The 24681-nt window shown below is 41.2% G+C and overlaps 1 protein-coding gene across 1 annotated transcript in view; it reads right to left on the bottom strand.

The window, feature by feature from the left end:
• Positions 1-24681, bottom strand: part of ascc3 (activating signal cointegrator 1 complex subunit 3) — a 399975-nt gene that overhangs the window by 52755 nt on the left and 322539 nt on the right. The window contains exon 37 of the mRNA XM_063040308.1: positions 12688-12912. Coding sequence (XP_062896378.1) covers positions 12688-12912 — 225 coding nt within the window. The remainder of the gene's footprint in view (positions 1-12687; positions 12913-24681) is intronic.

Below are 24681 nucleotides of genomic sequence, written 5' to 3'. Positions count from 1 at the left end.
CAACTTAGCTCAGATTCACAGCATTCTTAAGCAGTGAGAAGTTGTAATCCACATTGGTACTAATGACATGGGTATGAGGGGTGACAAGAACGTGTAAAGTGAGATCAGGGAGCTAGCTGCACAATTAAAGAAAAAGGACCTCCAGGGTTGTGATCTCAAGACTGTTACTCGTGCTACATGCTAGAGAGGCCAGAAATAGGAAGGTCATATAGTTCAGCATGTGGCTAAGGAGATGGTGCAGGAAGGAAGACATCAGATTTTTGGATCATTGGGTTCTCTTTCAGGGAAGGTGTGACCAGAACAGGAGGTTTGCACCTGAACTGGAGGGGAACTATTATCCTAGTGGGAAAGTTTGCTGGTGCTGCAAGATGGAGTTTAGAGTTACAGTGGGATAGGAGTCAGAGTGCCAGAACAGATAATGGAGTAGTTGTGGAGAAAGATGCTGATAAGCCTACAAAATCAGGAATCAAAAGATTGAGCTTGATGGGACTAATGTTTTGAGCTGTCTATATTTCAATGGGGGGAGTATTGTAGGAAAGGTGGATGAACTTAGGGCACAGATCAGCACGTGGAATTGCAGCCAATAGTGAGATTCAGTTGCAGAAGGGACAGGACTGTCAGCTCAATGTTCTGCGGTTCATAGAAACATAGCAAACCTGCAGCACAGTACAGGCCCTTCGGCCCACAAAGCTGTGCCGAACATGTCCTTATCTTAGAACTACCTAGGCTTACCCATAGCCTTCTATTTTTCTAAGCTCCACGTACCCATCCAGGAGTCTCTGAAAAGATTCTATCGTTTATGCCTCCACCACCGCCGCTGGCAGCCCATTCCATGCAACCACTACTCTCTCTAAAAAATTTACCCCTGACATCTCCTCCAAAACTACTTCAAAGCACCTTAAAACTATGCCCTCTCGTGCTAGCCATCTCAGCCCTAGGAAAAAGCCTCTGACTATCCAAATGATTCATGCCTCTCATCATCTTATACACCTTTATCAGGTCACCTCTCATCCTCCATTGCTCCAAGGAGAAAAGGCTGAGTTCACTCAACCTATTCTCATAAGGCATGCTCCTCAATCCAGGCAACATCCTTGAAAATCTCCTCTGCACCCTTTCTATGGTTTTCACATCCTTCCTGTAGTGTGGCGACCAGAACTCAGCACAGTAATTTAAGTGGAATCTGACCAGGGCCCTACATAGCTGCAACGTTACCTCTGGGCTCTTAAACTCAGTCTCACGATTGATGAAGGCCAATGCAGCGTATGCCTTCTTAACCACAGAGTCAACCTGTGTAGCAGCTTTGAGTCTCCAATGGATTCAGACCCCAAGATCCCTCTGATCCTCCACACTGCCAAGAGTCTTACCATCAATACTATATTCTGCAATCATATTTGACCTACCAAAATGAACCACCTCACACTTATCTGGGTTGAACTCCATCTGCCACTACTCAGCACAGTTTTACATCCTATTAATGTCCCGCTGTAACTTCTGACAGCCCTCCACACTATCCTCAACACCCCCAACCTTTGTGTCACCAGCAAATTTACTAACCCATCCCTCCACTTCCTCATCCAGGTCATTTATAAAAATCACAAAGAGTAGGGGTCCCAGAACAGATCTCTGAGACAAACCACTGGTCACCGGCTTCCATGCAGAATATGACCCGTCTACAACCATTCTTTGTCTTCTGTGGGCAAGCCAGTTCTTGATCCTCAAAGCAATGTCCCCTTGGATCCCATGCCTCATTACTTTCTCAATAAGCCTTGCATGGGGTACCTTATCAAATTGAAATCCATATACACTACATCTACTGTTCTACTTTCATCAATGTGTTTAGTCACATCCTCAATAAATTCAATCAGGCTCCAAAGGCACCATCCGCCTTTGACAAAGCCATGCTGACTATTCCTAATCATATTATGCCTCTCCAAATGTTCATAAATTCTCCCTTATCCATCAATTTGCCAACCACTCAAGTAAGACTCACTGGTCTATAATTTCCTGGGCTACCTCTACTCCCTTTCTTGAATAAGGGAACAACAGCTACAACCCTCCAATCCTCCGGAACCTCTCCAATCCTCATTGATGATGCAAAGATCATCGCCAGAGGCTCAGCAATCTCCTCCCTCGCTTCCCACAGTAGCCTGGGGTACATCCCGTCCAGTCCCAGTGACTTACCTAACTTGATGCTTTCCAAAGGCTCCAGCACATCCTCTTCCTCAATATCTACATGCTCAAGCTTTTCAGTCTGCTTTAAGTCATCCCTACGATCGCCAAGATCCTTTTCCATCATGAATACTGAAGCAAAGTATTCATTAAGTACCTCTGCTATCTCCTCCAGTTCCATACACACTTTTCCACTGTCAGACTTGATGGTCTTATTCTCTCACGTCTTATCCTCCTTCTCTTCACATACTTGCAGAATGCCTCGAGGTTTTCCTTTATCCTGTCCGCCAAGGCCTTCTCATGGCCCCTTCTGATTTCATTCTTAAACTCCTTCCTGCTAGCCTTATAGTCTTCTAGATTTCTATCATTACTTAGTTTTTTGAACCTTTCATAAGCTCTTCTTTTCTTCTTGACTAGATTTACAACAGCCTTTGTACAGCACGGTTCCTGTACCCTACCATCCTTTCCCTGTCTCATTAGAACATATCTATGCAGAACCCCATGCAAATATCCCCTAAACACCTGCCAAATTTCTTCTGTATGTTTCCCTGAGAACATCTAGACACTAGAATACTACAGCACAGTACACGTCCTTTGGCCCTCGATGTTGTGCCGACCCATATATTCCTTAAAAAAAAGTACCAAACCCACACTACCTCGTAACCCTCTATTTCTCTTTCTTCCGTGTGCCTGTCCAAGAGGCTCTGAAATACCCCTAATGTTTTAGCCTCCACCACCATCCCTGGCAAGTCATTCCAGGCATCCACAACCCTCTGTATAAAAAAACTTGCCCCTGATGTCTCCCTTAAACTTCCCTCCCTTAACTTTGTACATATGCCTTCTGGTGTTTGCTGTTCATGCCCTGGGGTACAGGTACTGGCTATCCACCCTATCTATGCCTCTCATAATCTTGTAGGCCCCTATCAAGTCCCCTCTCATCCTTCTACGCTCCAAAGAGAAAAGTCCCAGCTCTGCTAACCTTGCCTCATAAGATTTGTTTTCCAATCCAGGCAACATCCTGGTAAATCTCCTATGCACCCTCTCCATAGCTTCCACATCCTTCCTATAATGAGGTGACCAGAACTGAACACAGTACTCTAAGTGTGGTCTCACCAGAGATTTGTAGAGTTGCAACATGACCTCTCTACTCTTGAACTCAATCCCCCTATTAATGAAGTCTGGCATCCCATAGGCCTTAACTATCCTATCAACCTGTGCAGCGACCTTGAGGGATGTATGGATTTGAAGCCCAAGGTCCCTCTGTTCATCCACACTCTTAAGTAACCAACCATTAACCCTATACTCAGCCTTCTGGTTTGTCCTTCCAAAATGCATCACCTCACACTTATCCATATTGAACTCCATCTGCCACTTTTCTGCCCAACTTTGCATCCTGTCTAACTATACCCTCTTGTAATCTTCGACAACCTACAGCTCCATCCTCAACTTTTCCAATCTTCGTGTCATCCACAAACTTACTCACCCATCCTTCCGCCTCTTCATCCAGGTCATTTATAAAAATCACAAAGAGCAGGGGTCCCAGGACAGATCCTTGCGGCACTCCACTAGTCACTGACCTCCAGGCAGAATACTTTCCCTCCACTACTACCCTCCGCTTTCTTCCTGTAAACCAATTTTTTTTATCCAAACAGCCAAGTTTCCACTGATCCCATGCCTCATGACTTTCTGGATGAGTCTCTCGTGGGGGACCTTGTCAAATGCCTTGCTAAAATCCGTGTAGGCATATCTACTACCCTACCTTCATGAATTTCTTTTGTTACCTCTTCAAAATACTCAATTAGGCTCGTGAGGCATGACCTTCCCTTCACGAAGCCATGTTGACTATCCTTGAGTAGACTGTACTTCTCCAAATGCTCGAAGATCCTATCCTTAAGAATCCTTTCCAATAGTTTGCAGACCATCAACCTAAGACTCACCGGTCTACAGTTCCTAAGATTCTCCCTAACATCATTTTTAAACAAGGGAACTACATTTGCCATTCTCCAATCCTCCGGCACCTCCCCTGCAGCCAAAGAGGATTCAAAGATCATAGCTACTGCTCCAGCGATCTCTTCTCTCACTTCCCACAGCAACCTGGCATATATCACATCCGGCCGTGGGGACTTATCAATCTTGATGTTTTTAAAGAAGATCCAACACTTCTTCTTCCTTAATCTCCACAATGTCCAGCACACAGGCCTGTTCTATTTCGACCTCACCCTGATCAAGGTCCTTTTCACTTGTGAATACTGAAGCAAAGTATTCATTTAGGACCTCCCTAACCTCCTCTGCCTCAGGCACGTTGCCTTCTTTATCCTTTTGCGACCTCATCTTCATTCTTGTCAACCTTCTGTTCTTCACATATGCATAGAACGCCTTGGGGTTCTCCTTAAGCCTACATGCCAAGTCCTTCTCATGCCCCCTTCGAGCTCTCCTAAGTCCTTTCTTAAGCTCCTTCCTGGCTAACCTACATTTCTCATGAGCCTCTCCTGCAACCAGCTGCTTATATCTAACATATGCTTCCTTCTTCCTCTTGATGAGTTGCCTCACATGATTTGTCAGCCACGGTTCCCTTTTCCTACCATTTTTTCCTTGTCTCAGTGGGACAAACCTATCCTGAACCCAGCACAAGTGGTCCCTAAACTTCCTCCACATTACCTCTGTGCTTTCACCCTTGAACATCTGTTTCCAATTTACTCTTGCTAGTTCCTGCCTCATCCCTTCATAGTTAGCCCTTCCCTAGTTAAGCACTTTCCCATTTTGTCTGTTTTCATCCTTTTCCATAGCTATGCTGAAGCTAAGGGAGTTGTGGTCACTCTCAAGAGGTCTGCCACCTGACCAGATTCATTACCGAGAACTAGATCCAGTATGGCCTCTCCTCTTGTTGGCCGGACAACATACTGTGTCAGGAATCCTTCTTGAACACACCTGACAAATTCAGCCCCATCTATCCCCCTTGCAGTCAGGGACCATATGAGGGAAGTTGAAATCACCCATAACTACAACCCTGTATTTCCTACACCATTCTAAAATCTGCCTGCTTATCTGCTTCTCGGTGTCCTGAGGGCTACTTGGGGGTCTATAGACTCCCAGTACAGTGATACAGTGATTGATCCCATCCTATTTCTGACTTCCACCCACACGAACTCAGTGGACACTCCCTCTGCAGCGTCCTCCCTTTCTATAACCCTGACCAGTAATGCTACTCCCCCACCCCCCTCTTTTTTACTTCCCATCCTATTCCTTTTAAAACATCTAAACCCCGGTAGCTGCAACAACCAATCCTGCCCTTCCTCCAGCCAAGTTTCAGTAATGGCCACAACATTGTAGTTCCACGTATTGATCCATGCTCTTAAGTTCATCCCCTTTATTCCTAATACTCCTAGCGTTGAAATAGACACATTTCAACCCCTCTAACTGGCTACATTTATGTTTTGTCCCCTGCCTGTCCTTCCTCACCAACTCAGAACACAGAGCATCATGCCCTTGTCCTTCTACCCTAATCATTCTGATTCCCACCCCCCCTACCAAATTACCAAATTAGTTTAAACCCTCCCCAACAGCTCTAGCAAACCTGCCTGCCAGGATATTGGTCCCTTTCCAGTTCAGGTGCAGCCCGTCCTTTTTGTACAGGTCAGACCTTCCCCAGAAGAGATCCCAATGATCCAGAAATCTGAACCCCTGCCCCCTGCACCAACTCTTCAGCCACACATTCATCTTTCATAACTTCCTATTCTTAACCAGCAATCCCTAGACTACCACCCTTGAGGTCCTGCTTTTTAACTTCTTTCCTAACTCCCTATATTCCTGCTTCAGGACCTCATCCCTACTCCAATCTATGTCATTGGTCCCCACGTGGACCACGACATCTGGCTGCTTAGTCTCTCTCCTGAGAATACCGAGAACTTGATCTGTTTCCAATTGATGCTTCCAAGTTCCTGCCTGATAGCCCCATATTTCTCCTTACTCCAATTAAATGTTTCCCTGTCTGTTCCTATCCCTCTCCAATGCTATGGTAAAGCAGAGAGAATTGTGATCACCATCTCCAAAATGTTCTCCCACTGAAAGACCTGACACCTGAGCAGGTTCATTTCCCAATACCAGATCAAGTACAGCTTCTCCTCTTGTAGGCTTATCTACATATTGTGCCAAGAAACCTTCCTGAACACACCTAACAAACTCCACCCCATCTAAACCCCTCACTCTTGGGAGATGCCAATCGATGTTTAGGAAATTAAAATCTCCCACCACAACAACCCTGTTATTATTACACCTTTGTAGAATCTGTCTCCCTATCTGTTCCTCGATGTCCCTGTTACTATTGGATGGTCTATAAAAAACACCCAGTAGAGCTATTATCCCCTTCCTATTCCTAACTTCTACCCACAGAAACTCAGTTGGCAACCCCTCCATGACTTTAAAGTTGCTGGTGAACGCAGCAGGCCAGGCAGCATCTCTGACAAAGGGTCTCGGCCCGAAACGTCGACTGTACCTCTTCCTAGAGATGCTGCCTGGCCTGCTGCGTTCACCAGCAACTTGATGCGTGTTGCTTGAATTTCCAGCATCTGCAGAATTCCTCGTGTTTGTCCTCCACGACTTCTTCCTTTTCTGCAGCCGTGACACTACCTCTGATCAACAGTGCCACGCCCCTATCTCTTTTGCCTTCCTCCTCATCCTTTCTGAAAGATCTAAAGTCTGGCACTTGAAGTAGACGTTCCTGCCCCTGCACCATTCCAGTCTCTGTAATACTTTATAGTCGCCAAATAATTAGTACGAGAACGTACAATCATCACAGCGATATTTGAATCAGCGCTTCACACTCCCTGGATTACAAATATTAAGTATTAAAATAGTTGAAATTAGTAAATATTAAAAAATTAAATTATAAACCATAAATAGAAAATAGAAGAATGGGAAGTAAGGTACTGCAAAAAAAATGGCCACAACATCATAGCTCCAAGTGCTGATCTACACTCAAAGCTCATCTGCTCTATTCATAATACTCCTCGCATTAAAATCGGTGCACCGGGTGCAGATGTGACCACCCGGGAGGTTGGGAGTCTCCAGGACCTCCCACATCTGACACTGAGCACAGAAAACCAGCCTCACACACATATTTTCTGTCTGAATTCTAAACAGATAACCTACTTCGCCTCGACCCTTTATCGCCCTAGCCTTCCTACTCTGTTTCCCAGTACTCCATCGCCTGCTCCTCTGACGCCCGCTCTGTAAAGCTGTCTTCTTTTTAAACTCTCCCTGCTGTTCTTACTGGCCGACCTCCACGCGCTTGCACAGTTGTGCCCCATTCAAACTGCTGAAGAAATAACCGTCACCTTTTCAACCCTGCTCACTTTTAAACTTTTCCTACTGTTCTCAATATTTTTAGATGTGATAGGGCAGGAAGGATCAAAGGGGGAGGGTCACATTACTAGTCAGGGAAAATGTCACAGTAGTGCTAAAACAGGACGGACTGGTGAGCTCGTCTAGTGAGGCCTAATGGGTAGAAATGAGGAATAAGAAAGGTATGACCACATTAATGGGATTATATTATAGACCATCGAACAGTCCGCGGGATTTAGAGCAACAAATTTGTGGAAAGATTGCAGACTTTTTCGATAAACAAGGTTCATTGTTGTAGGTGATTTTAACTTTTCACATAATGAGTGAGATCCCCATAATGTAAGAAGGCTGGAGGGGGAAGGGTCAAATGTGTTCAGAAAAGTTTCCTTAATCAGTATGTAGAAATCCCAACTAGAGAGAGTGCGATACAAGATCTCCTACTTGGGAATGAGACACGGGAGGTGACAGAAGTTTGTGTGCTGGAAGGAACACTTTGCATCTGGTGATCATAATGCAATTCGTTTCAAGATGGTTATAGAAACAGATAGGCCTGGTCCTCCGGTCACTAAGTAGGAGAAAGGCACATTTTGAAGCTATCAGAAAGGATATGGCAAGAGTGAATTGAGACAGGTTGTTTTCTGGCAAAGGTGTACTTGGTAAATGGGAGCCCTTCAAAAGTGAAATATTGGGAGTACAGAGTTTGTATGTTCTTGTCACAATAAAAGGCAAGGATAACACATTTAGGGAACCTTGGTTTTCAAGAGAACAAAGGTAGGAACAAAGGCCCTGGTTAAAAAAAAGGAGGTGCATAGCAGGTAAAATGAATTAAGTACTTGAGTCATATAAGAAATGCAAGAAAACACTTAAGAAGGAAATCAGAAGGGCTAAAAGAAGGTATGAAGTTGTTCTCTCAGACAAGGTGAAGGAGAATCCCAACGGCTTCTACAGATACAATGAGAGCAAAAGGATAGCAAAGGACAAAATCGTTCCTCTGGAAGATTAGAGTGGTAATCTATGTGTGGAGCTGCAAGAGATGGGAGTATATAAAGAGTAAAAGACAGGTGAGAGTAGATATAGGACTGACAGAAAATGATGCTGGAGAAATTGTAATGGGAGATAAGGAGATGGCAGAGGAACTGGACGAGTATTTTGCATCAGTCTTCACTGAGGAAGACATCAGCAGTATACCAGACACTCAAGGGTGGCAGGGAAGAGAAGTGTGCGCAGTCACAATTACAACAAAGAAACTACTCAGGAAGCTGAATAGGCTAAAGGTAGATAAATCTCCTGGACCAGATGGAATGCACCCTCGTGTTCTGAAAGAAGTAGCTGTGGAGGTTGCGGAGGCATTAGCGATGATCTTTCAAAAGTCGATAGATTCTGGCATGGTTCCGGAAGACTGGAAGATTGCAAATGTCACTCTGCTATTTAAGAAGGGGGCAAGGAAGCAAAAAGGAAATTATAGACCTGTTAGCTTGACATCAGTGGTTGGGAAGTTGTTGGAGTCGATTGTCAAGGATGAGATTACAGAGTACCTGGAGGCATATGACAAGATAGGCAGAACTCAACATGGATTCCTTAAAGGAAAATCCTGCCTGACAAATGGGCAGAGAAGTGGCAAATGAAGTACAATGTTGGAAAGTGTATGGTTATGCACTTTGGCAGAAAAAATAAACGGGCAGACTATTATTTAAATGAGGAAAGAAATCAAAGTTCTGCGATGCAACTGGACTTGGGAGTCCTCGTACAGGATACCCTTAAAGTTAACCTCCAGGTTGAGTCAGTAGTGAAGAAGGCGAATGCAATGTTGGCATTCATTCCTAGAGGGATAGAGTATAGGAGCAGGGATGTGATGTTGAGGCTCTATAAGGCGCTGGTGAGACCTCACTTGGAGTACCGTGGGCAGTTTTGGTCTCACTATTTAAGAAAGGATGTGCTGACGTTGGAGAGGGTACAGAGAAGATTCACTAGAATGATTCCGGGAATGAGACGGTTAACATATGAGGAACATTTGTCCGCTCTTGGACTGTATTCCTTGGAGTTTAGAAGAATGAGGGGAGACCTCATAGAAACATTTCGAATGTTAAAAGGCATGGACAGAGTGGATGTGGCAAAGTTGTTTCCCATGATGGGGGAGTCTAGTACGAGAGGGCATGACTTAAGGATTGAAGGGCGCCCATTCAGAACAGAAGTGCAAAGAAATTTTTTTAGTCAGAGGGTGGTGAATCTATGGAACTTGTTGCCACGGGCAGCAGTGGAGGCCAAGTCATTGGGTGTATTTAAGGCAGAAATTGATAGGTATCTGAGTAGCCAGGGCATCAAAGGTTATGGTGAGAAGGCGGGGGAGTGGGACTAAATAGGAGAATGGATCAGCTCATGGTAAAATGGCGGAGCAGACTCGATGGGCCGAATGGCCTACTTCTGCTCCTTTGTCTTATGGTCTTATGGTCTAACCGGATTTCTTGCACTTGAATTTACTTGGGAGACGGACACAGAGACTATAGATGTGAAGCAATGCAACAGCAAGGTCATGGATCCTATACAGATTGCAGAGATGGTGATGTTTGCTGTCTTGAGTTAAATTAGGGTGGACCTGACAAGATGCTGTCTTAGACCCTGTAGGAGGCTATTACAGACACTGCAGGAGCCCCAGCAGAGACATTTAAAACATCCTTAACTGTGGGTGAGGTTCTAGTGGATTGGAAGATAGCTGTCTGGTATGGAGGGGCAACTGCACAGGACCAAAAGAAGCTGAAGAAGGTTGTAAATCTAGTCAGCTCCATCTTGGGCACTAGCCTACAAAGTACCCAGGACATCTTCAGGGAGCGGTGTCTCAGAAAGGCAGTGTCCATTGTTAAGGACCTCTAGCACTTAGGGCATGTCCTTTTCTCACTGTTACCATCAGGTAGGAGATACAGAAGCCTGAAGGCTCACACTCAGCGATTCAGAAACAGCTTCTTCCTCTCTGCCATCCGATTCCTAAATGGACATTGAAGCCTTGAACACTACCTACTTTTTTTTAAATGTACAGTATTTCTGTTTTTGCACATTTTTAAAATCTATTCAACATATGTAATTCATTTACTTGTTTATTTATTATTATGTTTTATTTTATTATTTTTTTTCTCTCTGCTAGATTATGTACTGCATTGAACTGCTGCTGCTAAGTTAACAAATTTCATGTCACATGCCAGTGATAATAAACCTGATTCTGATTATGTTGTTCTGTTGTTTAAAAAGGATTCTAAGAATAAGCTCGAAAATTATCGGTTGATGAACTCGACATCAGTAGTGGAAAAGTTACTGGAAGGTATTTTAAGGAAGGGGTCCCCAACCTTTTTTCGCGCCATGGACCGGTTTAATATTGATGATATTCTTGCGGACCAGCCAACCCGGGGGTGGGGGTGTTCAAGTTCGACAGTGCGTGACAGGGAATGAGGAAAGGTGCAGCTGACTCATGTCGTTTCATATTGCCAAATCAGAGGGATCTGGGTATATAGATTCATAATCCCTTGAAAGTGGCAACACAGGTAAACAGACTTGTAAAGAAATCTTTTAGCACACTGGTCTTCATAAATCAAAGTATTGAATACAGGAGTTGGGACTTGAGGACCTAAGTTGTAAAGAAAGATTGAATAGGTTAGAACTTTATTTCCTAGAACGCAAAAGACTGAGGGGAGATTTGACAGAAGTATGCAAAATTATGAGGGGTATAGATAGGCAAGCAGGGTTTTTACACTGAGATTAGGTGGAACTATAACTAGAGGTCATGTGTTTAAGGTAAAAGGTGAAATGCTTTGGGGAACATAGGGGGATATTCTTCACTTGGAGGGTGATGAGAGTGTAGAATCAGCTGTCAGCTCAAGTGATGGAAGAGGGGTTTGAATTCAACATTTAAGAGAAATTTGTATAAGTAGACGGATGGGAGGGGTATCATGGCCATGGTCTGGGTGCATGTTGATGGGACGAGGCAGATTAATGGTTCAGCATGAACTAGATGGGCTGAACAGCCCGTTTCTGTGCTGTAGTGTTCTATAACACTTTTTTTTTTCAGAATCCTTTTTGGTAACTTTCCCAGCACTTTTGCAAGGCTCACCTATAGTATTTTCCAGGCTTGTCTCTGTTGTTCTTCTTAAGTAAAACCACAGCCTGTCCTCTAGTTTTCTGGTACCTTACCTATGGCTAATTACGTTACAAAAATCTTGGTCAGGGCCCAAGCAATCCCCTCCCTTGATTCACATAACATTAACGGCTACATCTGGTAAGGCTCTGGTGAGTAGTCCACTCTGTGCATTTTTGGACCTCCACTATATCCTTTTTTTTAAACATTTGTATGCTCCAGAGAATTACAGTTAGACATCTGAACTCAATAACATGCAGGTCATTCGCCACAATAAATCTGTGTACAGTTTAAAAAGAAATGGTTTATTTCATTTGACTTGCACATGTACGATTATTGTACATGCTAATTCTGTATTAAACCATTACAGCACCTAAAGAGCAAGTTGTGGAATCTTTAGTTTAACGTGAATGCTGCCTGATGCATATATATAATTCCAGGAAAGTAAAAGAGCTGTATCTGCAAAGTTTATATCTAATTAATTTCAACTAAAACTGAGTTTTCCTAATTTCAGAATGGAATGGATACAAAATTCAGATCCGCTGTATAGTACAGGTACTGTTGCAGTTTCATTTTGTTTCTAATGCATGTGAATATTTGGGACTTCAACAGCAACAAATAGCAAACAGCACGAAGTTATGCACTACCTAAATCAGAAGAAATTAGTGCAGATTTACGAATCAATTTGCATATACACTTGCAGAATAGATTTGGCACAGCCCCCATTAATTGCACACTTCTGAACTAAAACAAAGCTGATACCTATGATAATTTTGATATTTTGCCTGTTTTAACATTTAGCAGAATAAATCTGCATGGGTCACAGAGATATCTACTTTGCAGCTCATATGAACACATCAAACATGCTTGCATTTCATAGCCAAAGAACAAAATATACAAATGTGTCAATTATCTTCAAACTTAATTCGTCATAGCAAAAAAAAAAATCTGAAGTAATTTTAAAGCAATACCATAAAAATTGTTAAAGAGATAGGAACTAGATTTAGTCTGGATATTTTTGCCTTCAGAAATACAAGATACCACTCAATTTTCCATACCTGACAGATTCGAATGGACTGGTCTAACACAGATTTTGTGTCTGTGGCATAATCAGGACATGGCAAAGCAGCTCGGCAAAAGTGTGCTTGGAGCAATAAGTGGGCTTTGGTATGTGGACTGTCAAAAGAATGTGGGTTCACTTCAAGAGGCAGTCGCTTTGCCAGATCACTGTTCAATTGGTCTTCATTGTGTCGAACTGGAAGATCTGCATATTCTGTAGCATCCTAGAAGAGGGTAAATAAAGATGATCCTGAGGTTAAACTTGGAAGATTTAAATTATACAAATATTAACAACATACAGCTCAAACTGACAATAAAATATAATGCATCAGATAATACAGAGAACCAGGATATTTGAAGAAAATATGCTACGATTTTGGCTTTAACTTTGATTTATTTCACCCTTAAATTTAACAATATTTTTCTTTCAACAATATGCCCAATGAGGACTATAGTTCAACAATAATATGGACTGAACACAAAACAAATATTTCTATTCCTTCATACAGTTTGGTTCCACTGATTATTTTTAGATGTACTTAAATGTTCATTTTATATGCTTAAACAATAAAACAATAACACTCTTAATAACTTTCTGAACACTGATAATGAATGATCAGCATTAAGTTTTCATTTACTTGTGCCAATGTTTTATTATACTGATAATATCAGGTTTGTTTTGTCACATTGTTACATGCAGCTGCCATATTATCAGATAAGATTCTGAACTACTTTGGTGAAGATAACTGGTTTATTATCCCTGGTGCCCAGGCCAACAATTATCCCCCAATCACCTCCTCTGGGGGAAAGAAAACAAAAACATTGTAAGAGTTTATTCTGGTAAATTTCCTAAATTACAACAGTGACTATATGCCAAAAGTGCTGGCTTTAAAATACCTCAGGGAAATGACAGGTCAAATATAAATGGAAGTTATTTTTCCCCCTTCAGCTTTCTAAAATTTAATGCAAATTTCTTAGAGAGGGAGAACAAAATCCAAAACTGCTAATGAAAATCCTGTCAGGTAAAACTTAGCTTTGGACTTGTTGCAAATCTATCAGAAGCTACACATCAATTGCTCTGTCATAAAATGGCATACCACATTCAAAGAAAAACAAATCTGCAAAGAAATACCAAATGTACAGATTTCTGAAAGTCTCCTTAATAGCATCACCTGTGTTGATGTTATTGCCCCAGCACACCACTGCATAGAAGATTGTACTGGCGACAACAGACTGGTAGAACACGTGAAGGAAAGGCCTGCATACTCCAAAGGACCTCAGCCTCCTCAGGAAGTAGAGGTGACTCTGACCCTTCTTGTACACAGTGCTATTAGTACTTAACGCAAGGACACAGATAGATAGATACTTTATTGCCCTCAAAGGAAATTACAATGTCACAATAGCATTACACATGCACAGATATACAAATATTAGAAAGCAAGTAAGATAGAATAAAAAATAAGCTACCTCAAACAGTCTAACAGGAGAGGGTCATCACTTCTGCGGCTACAGGTTGACTCATTATAGAGCCTAATGGCCGAGAGTAGGAATGACCTCATATGGTGTTCTTTGGAGCAGTGCAGTTATTTCAGTCTATTATTAAAAGTGCTCTTCTGTTCAGCTAAGGTGTCATGCAGAGGGTGAGAAACATTGTCCAGAATTGCCAAGATTTTCTGTAGGGTCCTTTGTTCTACCACATTCTCCAGTGTGTTTAGTTTGACTCCTTTAACAGAGCCAGCCTTCCTAATCAGTTTACTGAGCCTGTTGTTGATGCTATTGCCCCAGCACACCACTGCATAGAAGATTGTACTGGCAACAACAGACTGGTAGAACATGTGAAGGAAAGGCCTGCATACTCCAAAGGACCTCAGTCTCCTCAGGAAGTAGAGGTGACTCTGACCCTTTTTGTACACAGCCTCTTTGTTGGTGCTCCACTCGTCTGTCATCCAGCTGCACCCCCAGGTACTTGTAGACCCTCATCACATCCATGTCCTCACCATCAGTAGTAAGGCAGCAGTGCAAGCTTAGTCCTCCTAACCTCTATCACCATCTCCTTTGTCTTACTAATGTTGAGCTGCAAATGATTCAGCCTGCACCATTTGACAAAGTCTTCCACTGGGCCCTGTAGACCATGCATCCTGCTGATTTCCCTTTATACACCCAACTATTGCTGAGTCATCAGAAAATTTCTGTGTAGATGCCATGACTCAGTGTTGTATCTAAAGTCTAAGGTATACACGGTAAACAGGAAGGGAACCAATGCAGTCCCCTGTGGGGCCCCAGTGCTGCTTATAGTCATGTCTGACACACAGCTCTGAAGCTGCACAAACTGTGGTCTGCTAGTTTATCATTATGACATATAAATGCATCAGGGCAGATGAGATTCATTTAGCAACTAAAGTGTAAAATCATATACTTGATAGTGAACAAGATTGACAAATTTATGAGAGCAGAGGAAGAATAAAGATTTCAACTTTTACAAATACCTTGAACCAGGATTACCTTTCCTCTTTTCATAAAAAAAACTTGTTCTGATCCAGGTATTTCACACGAGTTTCTTATGAAATTTGGATGCATTAAGCAAAAATAAGGAGCAAAAGAATTATGCATGCTGATGATAAAGTTATAAGGTAGAGGTCAATTGATCAATTGAGCAATGTAATCATTGCATTAAGTAAAGGACAGATGGCTCCAGGTGGGATAAGTGGTTCCATATTTAATCTCAGTATGCCAGCTGCTGAACAAAGCTCAACTGGCTTTATTGATTGTGGATTGAAGACTAAAGGGTTAAAAACAAATCTGATGTTTTACCACTAATTTCTGAAAGTACCCTTTTCTGCATTATGTTTGGATGTAGATATGTATCTGTAGGATAATATTCATGTTTAGAATATCAAAGCACCTCAAAATTTACAGATAGACTGGCAAAAACATAAACTCAAGCTGACAATGAATTAGTTATGAAAGCTGACAAATTAGTTAAGAAAGATAACAAAAGGCTTATTTGGAAATACAGGCTTTGTGAAAATAGGGTTGAAATTGCACTTGATGGATGAACAACCATGAGGTAGGGGAACAGGAAACACAAAATGCCCGGACAGGTGATGGGATTGGAATGGGAATTAGAAAAAAGGATAGATGGCAAGTGCACAAGATACCCTGGAGATGAGAATTTTAATTCATTACCTTGGAAACATACAAACAGCACGAGTTGACTGGGTTATGGGATTGGAGGACAAGTTAAAGAAAATAGGAATTTATTGAGCCTGGAGGATGGAGAATGGCAAAGATCATGCTGATTAACAAAGTCAAAAGGAAAACAAAATGGGAATAATGTATGTTATGATGGTCAGCCTAGATGGGAGATGTTAGATTATGATAGATTGGACTATGTGATCATGTCATTGCTTACAGATCAAATGTGCAGTTAGTCGAGTTCCTGAAGTACTTAAAGAAAGTTCTAGTTCTTCAAAAAGAGGACTGGAAGGAGGGAAAACTTGGATAAAATGAAGGAACATTTAAATTGTAAGATGATTTATTTCTTAGAAAATTCAGACGAAGGTAACAGGAAACCAAATGAGGCTCATTTTCATTAAGAATACGACTGCAAACAAAGATCTTGATCTGTGTAGACTTCTGCAGCTTTTGCAATGTTTAGGCATTCCAATCTAGGAATGCAGTGCCATATTTACTCTGAACCCTTTCCAGGCTTGTTTGCACTGTTCCCTTTCTTTGGGACATTTTCCTTTTTAAGACTCTTCAGACTGCTCTGACTTCTATTTACTAAGGTGCTTTTGACTCATTTTCGTATCTCATCAGTCTTCAGGGAATGCCATATCTTGGTTATGCCATTGATAAGGACATATTCTTTTTACCTTTTTTGCAAATTGCAAACTTCTTAGACATTTAAGAACGAATACTTCTCCACTTGAGTTCTAGTCCACAGTTGTAGGTGGAACATAAGTGAGGTTCATTTTCTTATCTGCATCATGCCACTAATTAAACTAAATTGACAACAGAGACTGAATCTTTTTGTGTAACAGAGAATGGAATTGAATGGAGTGCCAAAAGGTCACCATATCCCATTATATTCCTATGTGAAGGGCTGGCTTCTGTGTTCTGCCTTTGTTTGTCTTGTGCAGTCCAAGCAAATTGCTTACTACTAGTCTGCATTTCTGGTTTGCCCAGCTGTCTTTGAATAAAGACATCTACTCTCACAAATGTTAACAGACAGTGATTGACAATGGTAAGATGAACACTGGTTCCAACTCAGCTACTGTTCTTTAAGTCTGCAGTAGAATGGATTGAATAAGGTAACTGTGCTCTATGTCGCTCTGCACCCCTTGAATGAAAACCTCAATCTGTGCAGCAAATGGCTTATAACACAGCAATCTTGGAACTACTCAGCAGGTCATTTTCAGATTAGTTGGATACAGAACACAACAAATACATTTTATGTCTTTAAAATCCAATGATTACTCATCTGGACCATTTTCTGGTATTAATTATTAACAACAGACTACACCAGATATATTAAAATATATTTAGCATGTGACCTTAAAACAACTAATTTCTTGTTCATTTAAAATTAAATAGGTAATATTTTCACCCATTCTTGCCAATGTTATATAAACAATCAAAACTCCATTAACTACAGTACACAAAGAAATATAATGTAAATCTGAATTGCTGGAGACAGTTAGTTTTATATTTTGTTTCCACCATTATTACATCATAAGGATTCTAATTGGGTTTTGAATTAGCCAAACAGTGTCAGCATTTAGGTCCAATTTTAGTCTCAGCTGAAAATTTTACAGATTTCATGCTCCAACTATTTAATAGGGTGAAATATTAACAAAAATTGTGCCATTCCATATTGTACTGTCAGGTAGTTAGTATGGAATACGGACTAGTTTGCTGACGGTTTCAGGTACAACATTTACAAATGCCTCCCCTTAAATGGAGAGCAGATAAATGCACTTTTATAAAGAAACTATCACCTATCGTTATTTTGAATCTGGCCTAATTTTGACCTGTACTTAAAAAAAACAAGTTAATCAAGATATTCAAATTGTAAGTTATGAATTCTTTTGCTAAACAGTAAATGGCTACTCAACAATAATACTTAAAAATAAGCAGACATTATAAGGTGCTATACAAGCAGTGCACAAAATCAAAAGATGAAGTGAATATGATTGAAGTATAGACCTACATGACTGATTAAATCAGTTTAAAAATACACTGGTGAACTATATGAAAATTCAACACTGCACTGGAGTATTATATTAAAAACAAACTTCTTTACAAAAAGGCAGTTTGTGAAATGTGCATTATTTGTGGTTGCTCTTTCAGGTCCCAAATGAGAAAACATCTTTCCTGCACCTTTAAATTTCTCAATTCCCTCTCTTCCTTGCTCAAACACATCTCCTTGACCAAAATTTAAGTCACATTTAAAATATCAATAGACAATAGACAATAGACAATAGGTGCAGAAGTAGACCATTCAGCCCTTCGAGCCTGCACTGCCATTCTGAGATCATGGCTGATCATCTACTATCAATACCCGGTTCCTGCCTTGTCCCCATAACCCTTGATTCCCCTATCCATAAGATACCTATCTAGCTCCTTCTTGAAAGCATCCAGAGAATTGGCCTCCACTGCCTTCTGAGGCAGCGCGTTCCACACCTCCACAACTCTCTTGGAGAAGAAGTTCCTCCTCAACTCTGTCCTAAATAACCTACCCCTTATTCTTAAACCATGCCCTCTGGTACTGGACTCTCCCAGCATCTGGAACATATTTCCTGCCTCTATCTTGTCCAATCCCTTAATAATCTTATATGTCTCAATCAGATCCCCCCTCAATCTCCTTAATTCCAGCGTGTACAAGCCCAGTCTCTATAACCTCTCTGCGTAAGACAGTCCGGACATCCCAGGAATTAACCTAGTGAACCTACGCTGCACCTCCTCCACAGCCAGGATGTCCTTCCTTAACCCTGGAGACCAAAACTGCACACAATATTCCAGGTGTGGTCTCACCCGGGTCCTGTACAAATGCTAAAGGATTTCCTTGCTCTTGTACTCAATTCCCTTTGTAATAAAGGCCAACATTCCATTAGCCTTCTTCACTGCCTGCTGCACTTGCTCATTCACCTTCAGAGACTGATGAACAAGTACTCCTAGATCTCTTTGTATTTCTCCCTTACCTAACAGATAATAATCTGCGTTCCTGTTCTTGCTCCCAAAGTGAATAACCTCACACTTATTCACATTAAACGCCATCTGCCAAGTTTCTGCCCACTCACCCAGCCTATCCAAGTCACCTTGAATTCTCCTAACATCCTCATCACATGTCACACTGCCACCCAGCTTAGTATCATCAGCAAACTTGCTGATGTTATTCACAATGCCTTCCTCTAAATCATTGACGTAAATTGTAAACAGCTGTGGTCCCAATACTGAGCCCTGTGGCACCCCACTAGTCACCACCTGCCATTCCGAGAAACACCCATTCACTGCTACCCTTTGCTTTCTATCTGCCAACCAGTTTTCTATCCATGTCAATATCCTCCCCCCAACGCCATCAGCTCTGATTTTACCCACCAATCTCCTATGTGGTACCTTATCAAATGCCTTCTGAAAGTCAAGGTACACCACATCCACTGGATCTCCCGCGTCTATCTTCCTGGTTACATCCTCGAAAAACTCCAAAAGATTAGTCAAGCGTGATTTGCCCTTGGTAAATCCATGCTGGCTCGGCCCAATCTTATCACTGCTATCAAGATATGCCACTATTTCATCTTTAATAATGGACTCTAGCATCTTCCCCACTACTGATATTAGGCCAACAGGGCGATAGTTCTGTTTTCTCCCTCCCTCCTTTCTTAAAAAGTGGGATAACATTAGCCATTCGCCAATCCTCAGGAACTGATCCTGAATCTAAGGAACATTGGAAAATGATCGCCAATGCATCCGCAATTTCCAGAGCCACCTCCTTTAGGATGCAGACCATCTGGACCTGGGGATTTGTTAGCCTTCAGTCCCATCAGTCTACTCATCACCGTTTCCTTCCTAATGTCAATCTGTTTCAGTTCCTCTGTTACCCTATGTCCTTGACCCATCCATACATCCGGGAGATTGCTTGTGCCTTCCCTAATGAAGATATCATATTGATTTTGCTTAAGAATGTAAGTATATTAATTATTTATTTCTGTGCGGTTGGCTGCGAAAAACAAACAGGTGTTATTTTAAAAATAGGTACATCAAATAAGACATGTTATAATTTATTCCCATTTTAAAATTGAGCAACTTTTTGAGAAAATTGTAAAAAGTTGTCATTTCAGGTTGTCCTAACTGAAGTGACCTCAAGAATGCTAAAAGAACATATTCCTTCATTCTAATGATAAAATAGATCTTTGTTTAATAATTATATAATCTTCTACCTGGACAGAACATTTCACTTGTAAGCCAACCTTTCTGAACTTATGTGTGCTAATTTAGAAGGATAGGAAATAATGCACCTAGTCAGTCAATGTTATGGAAATGATTCTTTCTCTCTGACTTTATTCAATGTATCTGTTGCCATATTTTCTCTAAGAGAACCTGCAGGAAGGCCCTTTGGAGACCACCCCTAACTCTAAGGATCTATAAATAGGAAACATGTGTATGTCTGTGGGTGTCATCAGTATGAATGCTGACAGATACCCACTCCACTGCTTCAGTAATAGTAAATGATATAACAGGACCAGTCAAAGTAAATCAACCATTAGTCTTCCTTGCCCCATATCCTCCACACCACATTACTCATTGTCATACCATAAGGACAGTATGAGAATTCCAAATAGTGGGTAAGAACTATCAGTGCTACATGGGCTAACATTATTAAAAATGTAGTTGCAATGAGCAGTTTTGTGTGCATCTTATATGCTTCAGCATATTCAACCATGACCCTTCCTGCATAGAGGCATACTTCTGTAATGCAGAGAGGTACCACTGATGACAACTGACATGCTTTGATATCATTGGCATAAATTAATTTCAACAAATGAGGCCAATGAATGTGCAGGCTACTCATACCAAACAAAAAGAAAGGTTAAAACCAGCTTCACATTGTTAAGGAGAGCCAACGTTGAAATCATTACTTCTGTGGATTCGGAAGCATCAGTTTTCCTGTAGATAGTTTGTTAAATATTTTTCTTTATCTTGCATGTCTTTAGAAACTCTGTTCATGTCTGCAGTGGACATCCGTTATTCTCCACACCCATGGTCCAGTCAGATTATGTATTAGAGCACTTCACCCCAAACTTAGACGAGATGGTGAGTTCAATCTCTGACAGTCCTCCTTGCTGTGGACTGAATAGATGCATAAGCTCCATATCCTCACCAGCATTTGATCACATATCTGGAAACTACATTCCTGATGACGCCACCCTCTGAAGTTCCTAAAATTCCACACATCAACATGGGATATCTTAGCTTCTATTCTCCATATTCCAGGTTCTTTTCCCTACCGGTGCTGCAATCCTAACATATCTGACTTCCTCTACTAACTCAACAATAGCAGAACTAGAAAGAAAATTTATCAATTCACCCAAGGCATGTATGCTCAATTGCTTAATTGTAACTGCTTTTGAACATAATAAGGTTTTGAATTGCCACATACTCCCTGGGAAATGTTTTCTACTATAGAAGAATTTCTATGCCACAACTTTACTCGTTCAATGTGACTGGATGCAAACATGACCATGCATTCAGTTTGCCTGCAGCAACTTTTTGATTTTAAAGCTAACCATTTGTGATACCAGAGGAACAACCTAAATGTCACGGGGTGTAATGTGAAGTTGCCTTACTATATTTTCACCTGGCTATTGAAATTGAATAAGATCTAATCCTCAAATTGTTTGCCTGATGAGAGATGAACAATGAAGTTGTAGTTAATGGACACCAGACTTTAGTGTGATGCTGATTAATCTGTAACACATGAAGATGACATAACAACACTGCATTATTTCTACAGATTCCACTGTGTACACTGGAGCGCAGTTCACTTTTGTAGCTGTATTTTAAGTTATTAATTTATAAATCATCCGTAAAAAGTCATGCATGACACTTTTTTTAAAAGTCAAGTCTCTATTACAGGTAGAAAAGAGTTTAAGAATGATATTACATACGTTTTAAACATCAAGTAGCTTATATAAAGTTTACCTTAATTACTTCTTCAAGAGGAAAAAAACAAAGAAATTAATTCTAGAGGTCATAAACGAGTGAAGGAGAAATTTCAGTCAGATTCCAGGAGAACACCATTCAAAGTGGATGAAAGTGTAGTATTCAAAGGTATTCAAATCACGGGCTATAACAGGACAATTTATTTATTTATTGACAAATGGCTGTTTCGGCCATTTGAGCCACACAGCACAGCAATCCCCAATTTAATCCCAGCCTAATTATGGAACAATTTACAATGACCAATTAACCTACCAACAGATACGTCTTTGGACTGTGGGAGGAAACCAGAGCGATCATGGGGAGAACATACAAACTTCTTACAGGCAGCGGTGGGAATTGAAACCAGGTTGCTGGTATTGTAAAGCATTGTGCTAATCACTATGCTACCATGCTGCAATTTTACAAGAAGTATTGTAAAATTGGAAAGTGAAGACTTGGAGTAAATTGTCATTCTGTTCCCTGACATTATTTTAATCCTTTAAGGGTAGTTCACAATATCTATGATAGAATTGTACAGGATTGCAACACACATATGATTAATCCAAGATTAACTGAGAGTTGATCTTTCAAAGTTTTATTTTTATTTATCTCTTTTTCAGGAATAATAGGGATGATAATAATAACAATAATATCCATGTAATAGGGATAATCCTGGGAAATATAGACCAGTGACTCTTATATCAGCAGTGGACAAACAATTGAAGAGGATTCTTGAGAGAAAAGATTTATGAGCATTTAGAGAAGCACAGTCTGATTAGTGACAGTCAACATGGCTTTGAGGGGCGCGTTGTGCCTCACAAGCCTGAATGAATTCTGAGGTAGTGATAAAACAAATTAATGAAGGAAGGTAGTCCTAATGAAAGATCTCATCCCGAAATGTCAACTGTTTACTCTATTCCATAGATGTTGCGTGGCCTGCTGAGTTGCTCCAGCATTTTGTGTGTGTTGATTAATGAAGGTAGAAAGTGGAAGTTGTATGGTAAAGGGATGAACTTTGTGCTTGTTGAATGTCTCATCACTACTGTGGTTTTGAATGTAACAGAACTTCGATGACTACAATGGGAATAGGCCATGAGACTGCAATACCATCAGAACAATCATGGGAAAATGAAAGAAATGGCTAATATGAATGAAGAGTGAAGACAAGTGATAATTAGTCCTGATTCGGTGGTTTGACATGGTGGTAAATATTGGTCTACTTACTGCAACATTTCCTATCAGAGGAAGGGGTACAAGTGCAGAGCGGTCGTGGGAGTAGGGTAGTTTGTCAAGGCATACCTAGACATCCCACCTCTCCCGGAAGTTCCGGGAGTCTCCTGCATATTGATAGCGGCTCCCTGACACCCAGAAATTACATACAATATCCCGGAAATCGATTTTTTTGAGAGGGAGAGGGAGAGGAAGAGCAAAAGCAAGCAACCTGATAGGTCAACTTAGCGAAGAGAGACCAATCAGTTTTCTCTGTGGGCAGGCTTTACAGTCGACCTCAAAAATAATGACAGTGTTGCTCGCTGTATTGTTTGCAACAGTGACTTTTCTATTACCCATGGTGGGTTAAAATGTAAAAGACATGTTGAGGTGAGTTTAACAAGTGTCATTCGTTCATTAGCATAGCTAATGTTATTTAAACTACCTGGTCAGCTGCTAAGGAGCGATTCTATTGATATCTTACGTGATGAGGCCAAACTCCCTGTAGACTTGCTTAAGGTTGTAATAGAATAAACATGATAATATAAGTACATATTTTAATGTTACATTTCCTGCATACACCCGACTTGGTTTACAGATTAGAGAAAATCACTAAATGAAGTATTACATACCCCGTTGGGGGTCGACCGGGGGTGGTGGTGGGGGGAGCTACCTCCTTGAAATGAGTTTTTGCAGGATGGGATGTCTGCATACCAATAGGCTGGTCCTGAACAGCACTGCGGATCGAGTAGTTGATGTGCTGCAGTCAAAGGGGCCTGCACATACCCAGATAAGTATTTTAATGCTTGCTCTGTTCTGTCCGAAGAAACAAAGTTTTTGTAGTTCTAAGCAGATAATTGGAGTTTGTGCCTTTCTGTCACACTCAGCCAGACCGAAAACCTATTGTTTTAATGAAACAGATGTGGCGTATATGTTTTTTATTAAAGTGTTTGACAAGGTTCTCCATGTTCAGGAAGTCATGAAGCATAGGATCTTTGGCTGTGTAGATTCAAAATTGGTTAGCCAACAGAAGGCAAAGGGTGGTTGCATACTGAGCGTATTGCCTGGAGGTCCATGGCCAGTGATGTTCTGCAGAGATCTGATTTGGGATCCCTACTCTTTGTGATTTATATAAGTGACTTGAATGAGGAAGTGAAAGACTGAGTTAGTAAATTTGTAGGTGACACGAAGGTTGGTGGTATTGTGGATATTGTAGAATGTTGTCAAAGGTTACAATGGGATATTCACAGGATGCAGAGCTGGGCTGTGAAATACCAGACGGGGCAATCTGGAAAAGAATGAAGGGTGTGCTTTGTAAGGTCAAATGTGAAGGCAGAGTACAAGGTCAATGATAAGATTCTTAACAATGTGAAGGTGTGTTGGCGCTCATTTGTCAGGGGACTGAGTTCACCTGCCACAAAATAATTTTGCAGCTCTATAAAACTCTGGTTGGACCACACTTGGGGTAGTACGTTCAGTTCTGGTTACAGAAAGGATGTGGAAGCTTCAGAGGAGATGTATGAGGATGCTATCTCGATTTGAGAGTATGTCCTATGAGGAGAGGTTGAATGAGCTGGGGCTTT

The sequence above is a fragment of the Mobula hypostoma genome, chromosome 2 (genome assembly GCF_963921235.1).
Source record: "Mobula hypostoma chromosome 2, sMobHyp1.1, whole genome shotgun sequence".
In the NCBI taxonomy this organism is placed as follows: Eukaryota; Metazoa; Chordata; class Chondrichthyes; order Myliobatiformes; family Myliobatidae; genus Mobula; species Mobula hypostoma.
The sequence above is the reverse complement of the archived record's forward strand: the minus strand, read 5'-3'. Positions and strand labels throughout refer to the sequence as shown.